The sequence below is a fragment of the Carcharodon carcharias genome, chromosome 23, assembly GCF_017639515.1.
Source record: "Carcharodon carcharias isolate sCarCar2 chromosome 23, sCarCar2.pri, whole genome shotgun sequence".
Taxonomy (NCBI): domain Eukaryota; kingdom Metazoa; phylum Chordata; class Chondrichthyes; order Lamniformes; family Lamnidae; genus Carcharodon; species Carcharodon carcharias.
Window position 1 is genome coordinate 2,598,690 of NC_054489.1, and position 18,633 is coordinate 2,617,322.

General features: G+C 45.6%; 1 protein-coding gene across 1 annotated transcript; it reads left to right on the forward strand.

Moving 5' to 3' along the window:
* The first annotated feature begins 348 nt into the window (after positions 1-348).
* LOC121269220 (protein phosphatase 1 regulatory subunit 1B-like) lies at positions 349-16,465 on the forward strand. The gene is made up of 6 exons (XM_041173763.1): positions 349-617; positions 2,566-2,626; positions 3,562-3,584; positions 4,862-4,943; positions 6,672-6,875; positions 16,142-16,465. Exons 1-6 carry the CDS (start codon positions 537-539, stop codon positions 16,222-16,224), a joined length of 534 nt encoding a protein of 177 aa, XP_041029697.1. The 5' UTR covers positions 349-536; the 3' UTR covers positions 16,225-16,465.
* Positions 16,466-18,633: the final 2,168 nt, after the last annotated feature.

Below are 18,633 nucleotides of genomic sequence, written 5' to 3' on the forward strand. Positions count from 1 at the left end.
GATCAGGCACAGATTCTGTTTTTTTCATTTTTCTAATTGCTCTGTTTCACCACATGTTCTTGGCTTCTCTCTCCAGCAGTTCCTGTGACACTTTGTGCTGATAAAGGTCAGCAGGTCCCAGCTGACCTCACATTCCAGCACTAACTGCTATTTTTAATGAATAGATTGCTGCTGATCCAACAAATTACTTTCATTCTGCTCTAATCTGACACTTCCTGGGTCCAGACAATAGGTTCCTGCTCCTGGGTCTAAACACTCCAATCTGTTCTTCAAGAAGCTCATTACTAGCCTGTCCCTCACTCACAGATCTATAATTCATGGCTCTCCTGCTGCTTGGCATGTAGCACTGATGGTGGCGAGAGCAAAACCTTTGGGATCATCATCTCGGAGAGACGCAGGGAGAGAGCAGAGCAGCTACAGGAGAACCCGTCAGCCTCAGACACAGGACGAAGCATTGAGAGAGCAGCACTGGAGTGAGGCAGCAGCTGACTCTGCCATAAATTGACCGACTCTCGCAGCTCAGACAGGAGAGAAACATGGAACCGAGAAACAGGAAAAAAATCAATTTCTCAGTGCCCGTGACAGCCAATCACCTGGATGCCAGAGCAGTGGAGAAGGTAAGACTCTGATGATATTTATAATTCCCTGTTTTATTCAGTAAACTTCTCTCAATAACCCTGACACTGAGGTCAGTGATAGATTTATTCTTCAATCAGCCTGTGTGTGTTTAAGCTGGAAGCAGAATCGCTCCAAGACTTTAAGCTGGAGATTTATTCACTAATACAGCAGATTTCCTGGAAAATAACTTTTAAACTCCTTGTAGCATCAAAAACCTTTTCCTCTAATAATGGCACTGCCCCAAACCCACTAATCCCCAAACTCAAACCAACCAAATCCCCCATCCCAACCTCATTTCCATTTCCATCTTCAGTCTCAAACCCACCCCCAACCTTAACCCCCAGCCTCTAACTCCAGATCCAGTCCAGTCCCCTGCACCTGAACTTTGATTTATGAACTGGGCCTGGGGAAGGGTTTGGGGTTGGACCCTGGGGAAGGGGTTGGGGTTGGACCCTGGGGAAGGGGTTGGGGCTTAGGCTCTGGGGTTTAGGGACTGGGATCTGGGTGTGATATGCCTCTAATACTAACAAGTTAGTTCACTCTATGGGGAGGTGATGTCGTAGTGGTTTTGTCGTTGGGCTGGTAATCCAGAGACTGAGGGTAATGCTCTGGGGATCCGGGTTCGAATCCCACCACACCAGATGGTGGCATTAAACGATTGGTTCACTAATGTCCCTTAAGGGAAGGAAATCTGTTGTCTGATCGCAGTTGTATCAAACCGCTGCAAAGTCACAAAAAAGGAACTATGGAACTATGTTCCTAACAGCAGTGTGGGTGTACTTACACTGCATGGACTGCAGCGGTTCAAGAAGGCAGCTCACCAACACCTTCTCAAGGGCAACCAGGGATGGGCAATAAATGCTGACCCAGCTTCATTCCATGAATGAATAAAAAGTTAGTTCACTGTATGTTTGAAACCGTGGTGAGGCCTAGTGAACCTAGGCTGCCTCAGTTGTGAGGCAGTGGCCCTGCTCCCTCTGGGACTGGATTAAAGATGCTGATGAACTGCAGACCAGAGTAATCTGAAACTTGATCAGCATTTGAGGAGTATTAGGAGTAAGCCATTCAGCCCCTCAAGCCTGCTTCAGCATTCAATAAGATCATATCTGATTGTGGCCTTGACTCCCTTGTCACCAAGAATCTATCTAACTCAGTCTCAAAATATTCAATGACCCAGCCTAAATCATTAAGATAAAATCAAAAAACTGCAGATGCTGGAAATCAAAAACAAAAATACCTGGAAAAACTCAGCAGGTCTGGCAGCATCTGCGGAGAGGAATACAGTTAACGTTTCGAGTCTGAATGACCCTTCAACAGAACTAATGAAAAATAGAAAAGAGGTGAAAAAAAGCTGGTTTAAGGAGGGGGGAGGGACAGGTAGAGCTGGATAGAGGGCCAGTGATAGGTGGAGATAACCAAAAGATGTCATAGACAAAAGGACAAAGAGGTGTTGAAGGTGGTCATATTATCTAAGAAATGTGATAATAGTGACATTAAGGGTAGAAAGCAGGATGAGCAAGGTACAGATGGGTGGGGTGGGGTGAAGGCTAAACGGTAGAGATAAAACAATGGCTGGAAATACATTTAAAAATAATGGAAATAGGTGGGAAAAGAAAAATCTATATAAATTATTGGAAAAAAGGGGGGTCGGAAAGGGGGTGGGGATGGAGGAGAGAGTTCATGATCTAAAATTATTGAACTCAATATTCAGTCCGGAAGGCTGTAAATCATTACTTGGGGAAGAGAATTCCACAGACTAACAACCCTCCTAGAGAAAAAAATCTGTCTTAAATGGGAGACTCTTTATTTTTAAACCATGTCTCCTAGTTCTAGTCTCTCCCACATGGGGAAACATTCTTTCAGCATCCACCCTGTCAAGTCCCCTTATTAAGAACACATCAGGGTGACTTTCTCATCACAACAACTGTCTCCTGTTTATTTCTGTAGATTCGAAGACGGAGACCGACTCCGGCAACACTGTTCAGGGTCTCCGATCATTCATCTCCAGGTAACTGATAATACCACAGCCAGCATGGTAATGACACAGGAAGTGGGGAGTGAAACCAGAGCTTTCACAGGCTCTGGCAAGACTGGTGATCAATGCGAGAGACCAGAAACCAGGGCAACAATGAAGGAACACCGCTCACAGCCCCCTCCCTAACCACGCCCCCCCCAACCCACCTCATCACCATCCCTCCCTCCCAGCTTGCCCACCCCCCTTCCCCTCACTCCCATTGCTCCAACTTCTCATATCCCACAGTACCTCCCTCCTCCCTGCCCCTCACCCACTCACCACTTTCCCAACACCATCCCCCCAAAGGAGCGTCCCTCACAAAGGTCAGGGTTCACATGCATCAGGAAACCCTGGCCCTCACTCTGGTGGCCTTCTGCACCAGTCAGCCTCCTGTACCTGTCTCAGAATGATCTCCCAGTGCAGAGTGAGGGATCACTTAGTTTCAGAGGGTGATACAGTACAGAATACAGAGGCCATTCACCCATCGCGTTCTTTGAAAGAGCTATCCAATGAGTCCTACCCGCACTGCTCTTTCCCCAGAGCCCCGTAAAGGTTTCTCCTTCGTGTATTTATCCAATTCTCGTTTGAAAATTATTATTGAATCTGCTTCCGCCGCCCTTTCAGGCAGCACATTCCAGATCATAACAACTCGCTACTTTATTTTATCCAATTGACACACAATCTGCTGACTATTCCCAGTGATACCAATATAACCGCAATCAGACTCAAAAGTTAAAGCCAAAGGGGCTTAAAACAGATGCTGGGTGAAGGGGAATAAGCAGCAAAGAGGGATGGCACAGCCACCAGCCTGTCTCTCGGCCTCACTGGGTATAGTGTCACTATGCAGTAGGCGGTCTGATTAACTCACACTGTGCTTATGTTTCCATCACACAAACTTCTCACATTTTTTCCTTTTCTTTTTTCTCTAGAAGAGGAACCAATTCTTCATCAGGTCAGTCTGATATTATTGGCTTTGGCACTGGGTTATGTTGAGTGTATTTCCAGAATGACACCTGAGTGATTATCCCTCCCTAGCACAGGGTCACTAATGGTGCTCTCTGCTCCCTCGGGACTCAGTCCCACGCTGCGTGGTGCTCACTGCTCCCTCAGGACTCAGTCCCACGCTGCATACTGCTCTCTGCTCCCTCAGGACTCAGTCCCACACTGCGTGGTGCTCACTGCTCCCTCAGGACTCAGTCCCACACTGCGTGGTGCTCTCTGCTCCCTCAGGACTCAGTCCCACGCTGCATACTGCTCTCTGCTCCCTCAGGACTCAGTCCCACGCTGCGTGGTGCTCTCTGCTCCCTCGGGACTCAGTCCCACGCTGCATGGTGCTCACTGCTCCCTCAGGACTCAGTCCCACGCTGCGTGGTGCTCACTGCTCCCTCAGGACTCAGTCCCACACTGCGTGGTGCTCTAAGCTCCCTCAGGACTCAGTCCCACGCTGCGTGGTGCTCTCTGCTCCCTCAGGACTCAGTCTCATGCTGCTTGGTGCTCTCTGCTCCCTCAGGACTCAGTCTCATGCTGCTTGGTGCTCTCTGCTCCCTCAGGACTCAGTCTCATGCTGCTTGGTGCTCTCTGCTCCCTCAGGACTCAGTCCCACGCTGCGTGGTGCTCTCTGCTCCCTCAGGACTCAGTCTCATGCTGCTTGGTGCTCTCTGCTCCCCCGGGACTCAGTCCCACCCCTTGTGGGGCCCTCCTGGTCTTTGCAGTCCATTTTTAAAGTTCCAACTCCACTGAGTTGATTTCATTATGGAAACCGATTCTGTTGTTTTTAAAACCTTTTCTTGATTTTTAATTTTTTTTATAAATAAATCCTGGCTAGCATCCGCATTTTGCCTGTTATTCCACCAGATTCACTCTAACCCTATTTCCCAGATTAATTGGTTCCCCAGTAAGGAAATATAAAATGAGAGCCAGGTCATTCAGGGTGATATCAGGAAGCACTTCTTCACACAAAGTGGAGTGGAAATCTGGAACTCCCAAAAATCTATGGAGGCTGGAGGTCAAATGAAAATTTCAAAACTGAGATTGATTGATATTAGTTGGGTGTGGCCATTAAGGGTTATAGGAACTAAGGTGGAGTTAAGATACAGATCAGTCATGATCTAATTGAACGGTGGAACAGGCTTGAGGGGCTGAATAGTCTCCTCCTGTTCTTACAAGTTGACTGATTGATAAATCATGTTGAGGTTTGACAGTAAAGGGTGTACCTGTTGTCTATTTCAGAGATTGCCCTCAGCTGAAAGCGGGACTCTGAAACCCAAGCGAGCTGTCCCATCCTGTTCTTACACACCTCCCTCGCTAAAAGGTGGGTATTCCATAATGCTGTTCCCCCATCTTATACTTTGGAGGAAGGGCCCTGGTTAAATCCAGACACATGTCTACAGACCTTCTCTTCCAGAGGATTCCTGCAATCTGACAAGTGTGGGAAATGCAGAGGGAGCCTGGAACAGTGTGGAGTCCCAGGGCCATAGTCAAATTGTCTCTAGCCTGGGTTCCATTCCGTATAGACACACTCACTATTAACCAGGCAATACAGTAAACATGGCCACAAGAGCAATTGTTATATCTCAGCATTATGACACCTGCTGATACCACCCAGCTGTACATGTCCAACGTGCCCATCTAGCCCATTACCAACACAATGCTGTCAGGGCTGAAGTTGTGTCAACAATGAGTCAATATTTCCTTCAGCTATTTTGACACTGGCCACAAAGTCTGCTCACTTTTCACTGACTCCAACTCTCATTTTGGTCACTCACTCAGGTTGAAGTGGTCTCTGTTAAATCTCGACAGGCCATAGTAGCCGGTTTCAAACTCTGCATCCAGTCTGTCATCCAGATCACTTCCATTCAACTTTGCAATATCTCCTGCCCCAGCCTCTACCTCAGCCTCACTGCTACTGAAATCGATACTCGCCTCCACACTCATTTATACCAACCATCGCGTGTGCTCCACCCTGTCACACCCTATCCCACTCCCCATTACCCAAAACACCCCCACCCTGTCCCTCTCCCCCTTACCCAAGTCCCTCCTCGACTCTTTCCCACTCCCCCTTACTCCAAACCCCCCCACACCCTATCCCATTCCCCCTTACCCGAGACCCCCCCTCGATCTTGTCCCACTCCCCCTTACCTCAAATCCTTCCACCTTGTCTCACTCCCCCTTACCCAAGTCCCCCTCTACCCTACCCTGTTCCTTGTTAATCCACCCATTCTCGTTACCCTATTCATCACCGGCATCCACTTGCTTTTGGGACCCTGACACATTTGGGGTTAACTTTGACTGTTTGATGTAAAATGGGGGCTGGTGAATCAATGGTTTTACATCTCATCTCAGTTTTATTTTCATTGAGGTCAACAGAAAGCCCATTCCAGGCCGTGTGTTTGGCGTGCTTTTGATCACGCATGTGTATGGTGTGTTTTGGATCATGTGTGAGTATGGTGTGTTTTGGATCATGCATGTGTACGGCATATTTTGGATTGTGTGTGTGCATGGCATGTTTTGGATCATGCATGCGTGTACAGTGTGTTTTAGAACATGCATGTGTACAGCATGTTTTGGAACATGTGTGTACAGCGTGTTTTGGATCATGTGTGTGTACGCTGTGTTTTGGATCATGTGTGTGTACGCTGTGTTTTGGATCATGTGTGTGTACGCTGTGTTTTGGATCATGTGTGTGTATGCTGTGTTTTGGATCATGTGTGTGTATGCTGTGTTTTGGATCATGTATGTGTATGCTGTGTTTTGGATCGTGTGTGTACGCTGTGTTTTGGATCTTGTGTGTGTACACTGTGTTTTGGATCATGTGTGTATATGGCACGTTTTAGATCATGTGTGTGTACAGCATGTTTTGGAATATGCATGTGTACAGCATGTTTTGGAACGTGTGTGTACAGCATGTTTTGGATCATTGTGTATGGTATCTTTTAGATCATGTGTGTGTACGCTGTTTTGGATCATGTATGTGTACGCTGTGTTTTGGATCATGTGTGTGTATGGCACGTTTTAGATCATGTGTCCATGTATTTTCCAGCTGTTCAGCGCATTGTGCAATCCCACCTTGAAGCTGAGTCCACACATTTACTGTTGGATGAAACTCCCTCAGGGGTGGCAGAATGTGGCAGCTTTCTGTCTGATTCCTCGGACACAGACACCCTCTGTATTGGAAAAGAGCAATTGACAGACCGGAAATCTCGGCCAAAACACAGCCATGGCATGCCGGCAGTGAGTGGTGCCAGTAAGTGGAAAGAATGGGTATCATAAGGTATTGACGGACCTGGTGACAGAAAATGCTGGAAAAAGGTTCAGGGAGTTTCATTTGCCACAGGCAGTTTGATTAACGGTGAGGTCTGAGCCCCAGGGTGGAGAGAGTCCTGTCTGGTGTGGGTCTCAGCCCAGGGGAGAAGGAGAGCCCTGTCTGGTGTACGTCTGAACCCCAGGGAAGAGAGAGCCTTGTCTTGTGCTGATCTTGCTTAGACAGTCATGGAAAGAATAAACCAACAAAGCTAAACTCTGAGGGCTACAGGTTTCCACACCAGAGTAATCACATAAAGTGAGGCTTTATCATAAAAACATAAGAAATAGGAGCAGGAGTAGGCCACTTGGCCCATCGAGCCTGATACACCATTCAGTGCGATCATTGCTGATCTTCTACTCCATTTTCCCTCACTCCCCAAGGGAATACCTTCATTCCCTGTGGGAGCAAAAATCTGTCTATCCCAGACTTAAACATATTCAAGCATCCTTGTGTGTAGAGGTTTTGTGTGCAGTGGGTGGCGTCACTGCCTCTGAGCCAGAAGTTCTGAGTCCAAGTCCCACTTTGGGACTTGTTGGGATGGAATGCACATTCATAACGTGGCCAAACAGGTTGATTATCAACCTCTAAATCCTTCCAATACCACCAATGGCAGCTGGTAAGAATGGGACAGTCTCCTGGTCAGCCAGAACCGTGTGGTAGCTGCCTCCCTATGTTAAATGACTCCACATACAGATTTTTGCCATGGGATGTACTTCTCACTTTGAGGGCCAACCAGAGAGAGAGAGAGAGAGACATTCCTCTGGGGTACAGAATTCCAAAGACTCATGACCTTTTGAGTGAAGAAATCTTTCCTCACCTCAGTCCTAAATGATTCATCCTGACAAATTAGGGAATATTTTGTTAGGACTTTGCTTGCACTCCCAACAGACACTCATCCAACAAAGGATTGTCCCAAAATGACCCATACACACAGGGTTCCATATGCCTGGGGTCCAGTCAGAAAGTGCAAGGAACACACATACTGAGCCCAATATGCAAATAGCCATAGATGAACACCAACCTGTGACATTGAGACCAGAGATCTCACTGAACACTATCTGCCGGAGTCTCTCCACAGAAATGGGGCACACTGGGCAAGATCAGCGCATGCAGAGAACATCGTAGGAACGATCAACAGCTACCAAAGCACTGTCATCTGCTAATGGGAAAAATCTACTTCACAACAAGGTAGAGGGCCAGGAGATCCTTTGTAAAGAGGGACACCCTGGTACCATACATAGATTGACAGTGACCTGGTGCCACACAGTGAGTGAAGGAGGGAGCACAGAGTGAGGGAGTCTTTACCACTGACGTCTGTATCCATAGCTTCAGTGCTACAAAGAGAGAGTGAGAGAGGGGAATTAGAGAAAGGGGCACGCAGACAAGACTACACCTGAATGAGACGGAGATTGAGTGAGGAGTTGGGAATGTGGTTCAGGTGGGAATTCGGTGCAAATGGGGAAAGTGCTGCTCCTTTTCTACTTTTTTCAGCCTGGTGAGTTTCCTTCCTTGTGTCTAAGCTGGTGAGTGCGACTTTCTATTACTTTATCTGTAAATTATTAACTAATTGACCACTGAAATAAATAAGGTTGGACAGAAATTCCAGGGCTGGCGGTGTGCCGTGACTTTTATTTATTCGTTCAGGGATGTGGGCATCACTGGCTGGGCCAGCATTTATTACCCATCCCTACTTGCCTTTGAGAAGATGGTGGTGAGGTACCTTCTTGAATCACTGCAGTCCATGTGGTGTAGGTACACCCACAGTGCTATTAGGAAAGGAGTTCCAGGATTTTGACCCAGCGACAGTGGAATGGTGATATATTTCCAAGTCAGGATGGTGAGTGCAGCATATAGGAATCTGTGGAATGCAGTGCAATTGTTTTCTCTAAGGGTTGTGTGACTTTGGAACACTCTGCCTCAGAAGGTGGTGGAAACGGGGTCGTTGAATATTTTTAAGGCAGAGGTAGATAGAATCTTGTTAGGCAAGGGAATCAAAGGTAATTGGGGGGGTTAGATGGGAATGTGGAAATCGAAACACAATAAATCAGCCATGATCTTATTGAATGGTGGAGCAGGCTCGAGGGGCTGAATGGGCTACTCCTGTTCTTATTTCTTATGGTTGTCTGGAACATAGAACATATCTGCAGAAAGTGTCTGCAGCTTCGGCTCTGAGTTGCTGAGTTGGAGTCTGAGTTGTGGACATTGCGGGGCATCGGGGAGAGGGAGGGTTACCTGGGTGCTTTGTTCCAGGTTAGTTATGGCAGAACTTTAGAGTTGGTTAATGGTCAGGGAAAGGAGGATGTGACTGTGAGTCAGGCAGGTAAGGGGACCCAGCAGATAATGATGGAGGAGCCTCAGCTTTGTCCAACTGGTACATGGTGCTTGTTACCAGTGTGGGTGAGAAGCAGGACTGCAAGGTGGATAAGTGGACTGACCATGGCACCATGGTGATGGATGCCAATCAAGTGGGGGAAGTGAAGAGGAATGTGGTAGTGATAGGAGACAGTATAGTCAGTGGGATTTATAATGCAATATATATCAACCGGGAGCTCTGAAGGTTGTGTTGCCTGCCCAGTGCCAGTGTTAAGGACATCTCCTCACAGCTAGAGAAGAACTTGGAGTAGGAGGGGAAAGATCCAGTTGTCATGGTCCACATGGGAACCAATGACATAGGTAGAACCAGGAATGATGTTTTGCTTAGAGAATTTGTGGAGTTAGGAAACAAATTAAAACGGGGCTTGGCCTAAATAGCCAAGTGGTTATGGTACTGGGTTTGTAACCCCAAGATCAAGAGTTCAAATCTCACAATGGCAAACTATGAAACAGTGTAACTTCATCTGAAACAGATGGAAACGGGTTTGTACTCGAAAGAGTTCCAAATTAAAACGCAGAACATCAATGGTAATCATCTCTGGATTGTTATCTGGGCCACAGGCAAATTGGCTTAGGATCAAACACAGGGGTGTAGTGCAGCCGGAGTGCACCAGAGCACCGCTCTAGCACCTCCTCTTGCCAAGCGAGTGACCGAAGATTTGCAAGCCCCAGGCTGAGCCCGACTGCTGACTGCTGACTTGTGCCGAGGAATGTACCAGCATTACTGGGAATTTGCCGCAGCCATGAAAGAATTCAATTTAGCGGTTTGCCGATCGGATCAGGACTTGAGGCCAAGCCTGGATGTTGAGGAAGGAAACAGTTAACTCACAAGGATAAAAACAAAAAACTGCAGATGCTGGAAATCCAAAACAAAAACAGAATTACCTGGAAAAACTCAGCAGGTCTGGCAGCATCGGCGGAGAAGAAAAGAGTTGACGTTTCGAGTCCTCATGACCCTTCAACAGAACTGTTGAAGGGTCATGAGGACTCGAAACACCAACTCTTTTCTTCTGCGCCGATGCTGCCAGACCTGCTGAGTTTTGCCAGGTAATTCTGTTTTTGTTTTTAACTCACAAGGAGTTCACTTGGTATTTGTCAGTTAACCAGCTAAGTATCCATTTGAATGTATAAAAGAAAAAACAGGTGAAACAAATTCTTTGTTACAGACCAAAAATAAAACTCTGTTAGGAAAAGCCAGTTTTAGTCTTTATCGTTATTTCAAACAGGTATTGTGACTTTATTAGTGGTAGCAGAGGATGGTTCCTGCTTGTAAGTAAAAGATCGGAAACTAAGCTTTCTTCAGACAAAAGACTGTATTTGGTGTTAACTTTGAGAAGAGTGGTTTGGAGTCACTTTGGAGAATGGCTGAATCAAAACGTAGAGTCTCGGGGTACGATTGCATACCGATGTTTTTGGAGAGTGAACCCTATGAACAATGGAAGAATGAAGTAATATATGGACACGGGTTACGTCCTTGCCGAAGGAAAAAACAGGGAAGGGTATGGCGTTACCATACAAAAACAAAATAAGATCCAAAGTATTTTTAGAGTTGGAGCCTGAGCATTTGAATACTGATGACAGTTTGGAAACATTAGGTTTTATGGGTAAGATCTAACAGAAGGATGATTTATTAAGTGCTTATGAAGCATGGTCAAATTTTGACAAATTTAGAAAGTTGGAGGACAGTTCCATAGAAGATTACATAATGGAATTCAGTGGCTATATGCAGGATTGCAAAAGTTCCGTCTAGAAATTCCCCAATCAGTGCTGGCATTTAAATTACTGGACTGTGCCGGAGTATGGAATACGGACAGGCTTCTAGTTCTAACGGGAGTTACGTTTGCAGAAAGACACGGACCGCTAGAACAGATGCCAGAAGGTCTAAAAAAAATTCCTTTTCAGCAGCGTTCATGGCGCAACTTTCAAATTCCTTAACCTTATTCCAGTCCTTGTCATTTAAGGAGTCCAGGTAGCATTTTAACCAGCCTGTTCCACAGACTGTAGAAGTGCATTCGCTATCTAGCACCGCACAGTTGAAGGACTCTGCAACCAGCATTTTCATCACCGAGCTGAAACTTCTTGTAACTAATACAATGCCCCCCTCTCCTTGGTCAATATCTCCATCTTCTTCTGTCTCATGTGACACCTTATTATATCATTAAGGATAATTCATTGCATAATGGTATTTTGAATCACATCTAAAACACCGATTGACCACACCCTGGGCATTTCTGGGATTCATTCTTTTGTCATAATTCCCCAATTCTTTTCTCCTGCCATAATTGAGGATAGAAACACCTTTGACATTGTGGCAATGGATTTAAAGGTTTGGGATAAAGAAAAGAAGATTTTTATTTTACATTTTGTATATTTAGCCACAAGGTTTAGCCAGTTGACAATCATACACAGTAAACAAAAGAAAATAATTGTGGATCAGGTAATGGAGAAGAAGATTGGGACCACTGGCAAAATTCCTTACTGATAACGGGGGGAAATTTACTATTGATAGATACATTCGAGCAAAGTGCATTTATAAGTGAGCAAGAAATAATGTCAATCTATAAAATAAAAGACAAAGTTATGAAACAAAAACCAAGGTTGATGAGACAGATGAAGCTAGAAGAACTGATCAAGAATGTCTCCCAACAGAGTACATCAGCACTCTGAGCCCTCTCCTCCCAGCAGAGTGCATCGGCACTCTGAGCCCCCTCCTCCCAACAGAGTACATCGGCACTCTGAGCCCTCTCCTCCCAACAGAGTACATCGGCACTCTGAGCCCTCTCCTCCCAGCAGAGTACATCGGCACTCTGAGCCCCCTCCTCCCAACAGAGTACATTGGCACTCTGAGCCCTCTCCTCCCAGCAGAGTACATCGGCACTCTGAGCCCCCTCCTCCCAACAGAATACATTGGCACTCTGAGCCCTCTCCTCCCAACAGAGTGCATCAGCACTCTGAGCCCTCTCTTCCCAGCAGAGTACATCGGCACTCTGAGCCCCCTCCTCCCAACAGAGTACATTGGCACTCTGAGCCCTCTCTTCCCAGCAGAGTACATTGGCACTCTGAGCCCCCTCCTCCCAACAGAGTACATTGGCACTCTGAGCCCTCTCTTCCCAGCAGAGTACATCAGCGCTCTGAGCCCTCTCTTCCCAGCAGAGTACATCAGCGCTCTGAGCCCTCTCTTCCCAGCAGAGTACATCAGCACTCTGAGCCCTCTCTTCCCAGCAGAGTACATCAGCACTCTGAGCCCTCTCTTCCCAGCAGAGTACATCAGCACTCTGAGCCCTCTCTTCCCAGCAGAGTACATTGGCGCTCTGAGCCCTCTCCTCCCAGCAGAATCAAAGATGGTGCCACGGGTGGGAACTTATTCCAGGTACCCTGCATTTGTTATTCAGTTATGCGTCTTACTTTTCTAACCATTTTATTCACTTTAGGCTATAGCTAGCTTAGGCTTGGGCTATTGCCATGTAAGTAGGCCTAGTCCTATATGCAGTATCCAAAAACCAAATATATCTGAAATCTGAAACGTGATCGGCCTTGAGGATTTTGGATAACTGATACTCACCCTGTAAAATGTTGCATAATAAAATTCCAGCTATGCTAAAGACTAATGATTCAAAATGCCACACGATTCAAAATAAAATGCCTACTGACACTAATATTTTCCACTTAAAAATCTTCCTGATTTTTGAGGACTCAAGTGGTTAATGCGTAGGAATAGAATGTAATAGTGGATTTAGAAATGATATGGTTAACACATTTTCTTAGAGCTCCTACACCTCAAAATTTCCACTACACCACTGGTCAAGCAGATTAGAATTAAATGTGTGGCTCAGAGTGGTGGGAAAGAAGGGGATTTGATTCATGGGGCACTGGCATCAGCACTTGGAAGAGTGAGCTATTCCGTTGGGATGGGCTCCACTTGAACTGGGCTGGGACCAGTGTCCTGGCCAATCATATAACTAGGGCTGTATACAGGTCTTAAAACTAACAGTGGGAAAGGGGGCATGAGGAACGGGAAGGATGAAGAGAGATTTAGACTGGGACAATCAAATTGTTAAGAGTGGTCTAGAAGATGAGCTTGTTGAATATTTTTCTGACAGTTTCTTGGTGCAATATGTTGTGAAACCGACTAGGGTAAAGTTATCTTAGATCTAGTATTGTGCAATGAAGCAGGGTTAATTAGTAATGTTGTGGTAATAGATCCACTGGGAAATAGTGATCATAATACCATTGAATGCCATGTTAAGTTTGAAAGTGACGTGCTCTAATCACAAACAAGAATCTTAAACTTAAACAAAGCCAACTACATAGGAATGAGAGGAGAACTGGCTACAGTTAATTGGACAAATAGACTAAAAGATTTGGAGGTAAATGAACAGTGAAATATTTAAAGAAATAATTCAACATCTTCAACAAAAATTACATTCCATTGAAAAACAAAGACTCAGCAAGAAAGACCCATTCGTGGCTCACTCACGAAGTTAAGGATAGCATAAGGTTAAAAGAAGAGGCTTAAAATATTACAAAGAACAGGAGCAAGGCTGACGATTGGGAATGTTTTACAAACCAGCAAAAAGTTGATAAAAAGGGAAAAAATAGAATGAGAGTAAACGAGTCAGGAATATAAAAACAAATTGTAACAGCTTTTATAAGTATAAAGGAAGAGAGTAGCTAAAGTAAATATGAACCCCTTAGAAGCAGAGACTGAAGAAATTATCATGGGGAATGAGGAAATGGCAGAGACATTAAACAAATATTGGGCATCTGTCTTCGCAGTAGAAGACACAAGTTTCATACCAGAAATAGACAGTAACCTAGTGGTTAAACAGGGTGAGGAAATTAAGCTAACTAATATCAGAAGAGAAAAAGCATTGGCAAAACTTGAGAGACTAAAATCCGACAAATCCCCAGGACCTGATGGCCTACACCCTCAGTTTCTAAAAGAGATAGCTGCAGAGACAGTGGATGTGCTTGCTATGATTTTCCAAAATTCCTTAGATTCAGGAACACCCCATCAGATTGGAAGTTGGCAAATGTTACACAAATTTGCAAGAAAGGAGGGAGGGAGAAAATACTGAACCACCGGCCAGTTAGCTTCACATCAGTTGTTGGGAAAATGCTAGAATCTATTGTTAAAGAAGTCTTTACAATGCACTTCAAAAAGCAGAGTATGATTAGAACAAATCAACATGGTTTTACTATTGGGAAATCTAGTTTGACAAATTAATGAGAGTTTTTTGAGGATGTAACTGGTAGGGTAAAGGGGAACCAGTTAATATTATACCTGGATTTCCAAAAAGCTTTCGATAAGATGCCAAACAAAAGGTTAATAGGCAAGATAATGACTCATGGATTTGGGGGTGATATATTAGCATGGATAGAGGATTGGTTAACAGATAGAAAACAGAGAGTGGACATTAGCAGGGCTTTTTCAAGTTGGCAGGCAGTGAATAGTGGAGTGCCACAAGGATCAGTGCTGGGGCCTCGGCTATTTACAATCTAATCTATATTAATGATTTAGATGAAGAGACAGAGAGTAATGTATCTAAGTTTTTTGATGATACAAAGCTAGGTGGGAAGGTAAGCTGTGGAGAGGACACAGACGCTGCAAAGAAATATAAACAGGTTAAGTGAGTGGGCAACAAGATGGCAGATGGAGATAATGTGGGTAAGTGTGAAGTTATTCACTTTGGTCATAAGAATAAAAAAGCAGAAAATGTTTTAAAAGGTATGAAACGTGTAAAACGTGTTGATGTTCAAAGAGACTTGGGTGTACTTCTACAAGGAATGCAGAAAGTTAGCATGCAGGTGCAGCAAGCAATTAGGAAGACAAATGGCATGTTGGCCTTTATTGCAAGGGTTTTTTGTTATTCATTCATGGGATGGGGGTGTCGCTAGCTAGGCCAGCATTTATTGCCCATCCTTAGTTGCCCTTGAGAACTGAGTGGCTTGCTAGGTCATTTCAAAGGACATTTAAGAGTTGCTACAGTTGTGTAAAGATTTCATTGAGACCTGGAATACTGTGTGCAATTTTGGTCTCCACATTAAAAGGATATACTTGCATTGGAGGCGGAATAGCAATGGTTCACAAGATTGGTCCCTGGGATGAGGGGATTGTCCTGTGCTGAGAGGCTGAGTAAACTGGGTTTATATTCTCTGGAGTTTAGATGAATGAGAGGCAATCTCACTGAAACTTACAAAATTCTGAGGGTGCTTGATAGGGTAGACACAAAGATTGTTTCCATTGGTCGGGGAATCTAAAATTCGGGGGCAACGTGTCAGGATAAGGGGCCAATCATTTGGAACTGAGATGAGGAGAAATTATTTCACTCAAAGGGTTGTGAATCTTTGGAATTCTCTAACCCAGAGGATTGTGAGTAATACCAGCTCAGTTAGCGCGAACACTCCAATCCTCTACAGAATTCCCTGTGGAGCCCAGAACCACCCCACCCCCCTGCCAACCCCTCCGGAAAGACGTTGTTGACTTGGGGATAAAGGAGCATTAGCTCCATCCATGAAATCTGGATGTAAATGGGCTGCTTCCCAAATTCCTGCCCCCCAATTTTCTTGAAGTATTCATTATTAAAAAATGGAGTTTTTTTTCTTCTTCCCGCACATTTGATGATTTCCTATTGTTGTGGTAAATATATGATCCGATACATGGAAATCCTGTGTTCCTATCTGCTGGGGCCCAGGGATTTCAGTACCGGAGCCCCGGGTTCTGGAATAGGTTGGAACGGCTTTGCCTGGGTACAGAGTATCCTGCAGCCTTACTGTGAATACTGCTGTTGTTGCCACCAGCCCTCGTACTAACAATATGTCCTGATTTACAGCATCAGCGATTGAGGAAGAGGGATTCCAGTCTGAGTGCAGAGGGAAGCCACTCACTGATGAGCAGGACTGCGAGGTGCCCTGACTCAGCCAGCTGCTTTGTATCCTGCTCTCCTTCGGCTCAAGTGCTTTGTTCTGCTTAGTTTGAGTGGCTTTGCTGACAATCGTCCTGTGTCAGATTAGGTTTTGCATCAGATTGAAATCACACATTTAGAGTTTTACATCGTTTTTGAATTCTCCAGTGGCCTCAAGATGTTCCCTGAGGAGGTCATGGGTTCAAGTCCCACCCAGGGACTTCAGCCCATATTCTAGGTCAGCATTCCCAGTGCAGATCTGAGGGAGTGCTGCAATGTTAGAGGGTCACTACTGAGGGAGCGCCGCACTGTCGGAGGGTCACTACTGAGGGAGCGCCGCACTGTTGGAGGGTCAGTACTGAGGGAGTGCCACACTGTTGGAGCGTCAGTACTGAGGGAGCGCCGCACTGTCGGAGGGTCAGTACTGAGGGAGCGCCGCACTGTCATAGGGTCAGTGCTGAGGGAGCACCGCACTGTCATAGATTCAGTGCTAAGGGAGTGCCACACTGTTAGAGGGTCAGTGCTGAGGGAGTGCCGCACTGTCGGAGGGTCAGTGCTGAGGGAGTGCCGCACTGTCGGAGGGTCAGCGCTGAGGGAGTGCTGCACTGTCGGAGGGTCAGTGCTGAGGGAGTGCTGCACTGTCGGAGGGTCAGTGCTCAGGGAGTGCCACACTGTCATAGGGTCAGTGCTGAGGGAGCGCCGCACTGTTAGAGGGTCAGTTCTGAGGGACTGCCGCACTGTCGGAGGGTCAGTTCTGAGGGACTGCGCACTGTTGGAGGGTCAGTGCTGAGAGAGCGCCGCACGTTAGAGTAGCTGTCATTCACAGGAGACATTAAGTTTAGGGTCCCTCTGCCCTCAGTGGATATCAAAGATCTAGTGCGCTATCTTGAAGAAGAGCAGGGTAGTTCCCTGTTGTCCTGGGTAATGTTCATACCTCAACTGACGATAATAGATTGTAAGCTTATTGCTGATTGTGGGAGCTTGCTGTGCACAAATTGGTACCATTTTTCCTACAGTACCACAGTGCCTACACTTTAAAACAAATTCATTGGCTGTAAGGTCCTGAGCTTGTGAAAAGTGCTACAGAATTACGAGTCTTTCTCCTTGAACATTTTCAATTGGTCTTTCTTTCGCTATTATCCCCCCTGACATCACTCTCGGGCCCACCTCGGTTGCAGCTGATCATCGCACCAAAAGGTACCGGCCCAAGAGTGTCATTTCTATCTCGTGCAGGGAGATGTATGAGAGCTTTCGAGGTCAAAGTTGACCCAGTAGGGAGAATGTGAGATGGGGCAGTGAGGGGTAACATTGAGCAAGTGCAGAAATTGTAAGGAAGATAGTGATGTGAAAATGTCCCTTAGTTCCATGATCAGTAACTTATCCCTCCCCCATTTCAGGCACATCCCTTCATGTTGAGATGTAGCTCAATGAATGACTAATGTTGGCTTCAGTGTCGCAGAGATTCAGATAGTAGCTGAATTTCTGAAGCCAGACCTTTAAGAATCATTATGAAATTGGAGTGAATATTGTGCACAACAGCATTGCAGAGTGTGATCTTTGTAAAGAGACATAACTGGTCATCTTCCACCACCACATGGCTCCTTTTTAAAAGCAGTTTTACTCAATTAATAACTCAAATGGCACAAGGACCATGGGGCAACCCAATTGTGAAAGATCTTGTCTGAAACTGGAGTTTTAAGCTCTCACCAGCATCACCGATATTGTTGTTCGGTTACAATGGCTATGGGTAACTGATCAGCCAAGCTCACCTCTGCTTCCACTCTGCTGTGACACACTGTGCCACGGTTTCAGTTCACTCCCAGTCACCCTACAGTACCTGGCTCCTCTGTCCTGCTGCCACCTCATTAATTGAGGTCATTGTTCTGTATTCACTGCAATGTTGGTCATTATGTGTTATAGTGATTACAGTCCCTGGTGAAATGGTATGATGGAGCCTGTGTTTGTCTGTCTCAAACCCCAGAACTTTCCACAAAGTGTCATATATGGAGCTGTTGAATATCATCTCTGTACTTTGAACGTTTATCACTGGCTATTGCAATAAATTCTGCTTTTATCTGCCCGTTGTGTGTTCTGCGTTTACTTGAATTAATTCACTAGAGATCACCAGCTGATTCTGGGATACATAATCATGTGACCAACACCATTCAAGCTGTTAACTTGTAAGGTTTGAAGATGCAACCTTTAGTTAGGAGAATGTGTGATGATTTCAGGAGCAGTAAAAGACACAAGCAAAACATAAAATGGGTGCATGTTTGTTACAAGAGTCCATTCCTCTCTTTCACTGCTTCCATTTCGTCTGTTCAAGACAACCTAAATGTTATAATCTTATCAGGGGAGTGAGTGACTGGGCCAAAGCTCTGAGCACAGGCTTTCTACAGTGCAGGAACCCACTGCTTACC

Coding starts and splice junctions, on each gene's coding strand:
- LOC121269220 (XM_041173763.1), top strand. CDS start 537: ATGGAACCGAGAAACAGGAAAAAAATCAATTTCTCAGTGCCCGTGACA. Junction 2,627..3,561: donor CTCCGATCATTCATCTCCAG/GTAACTGATAAT, acceptor TTTTTTCTCTAG/AAGAGGAACCAATTCTTCAT. Junction 3,585..4,861: donor AGGAACCAATTCTTCATCAG/GTCAGTCTGATA, acceptor TGTCTATTTCAG/AGATTGCCCTCAGCTGAAAG.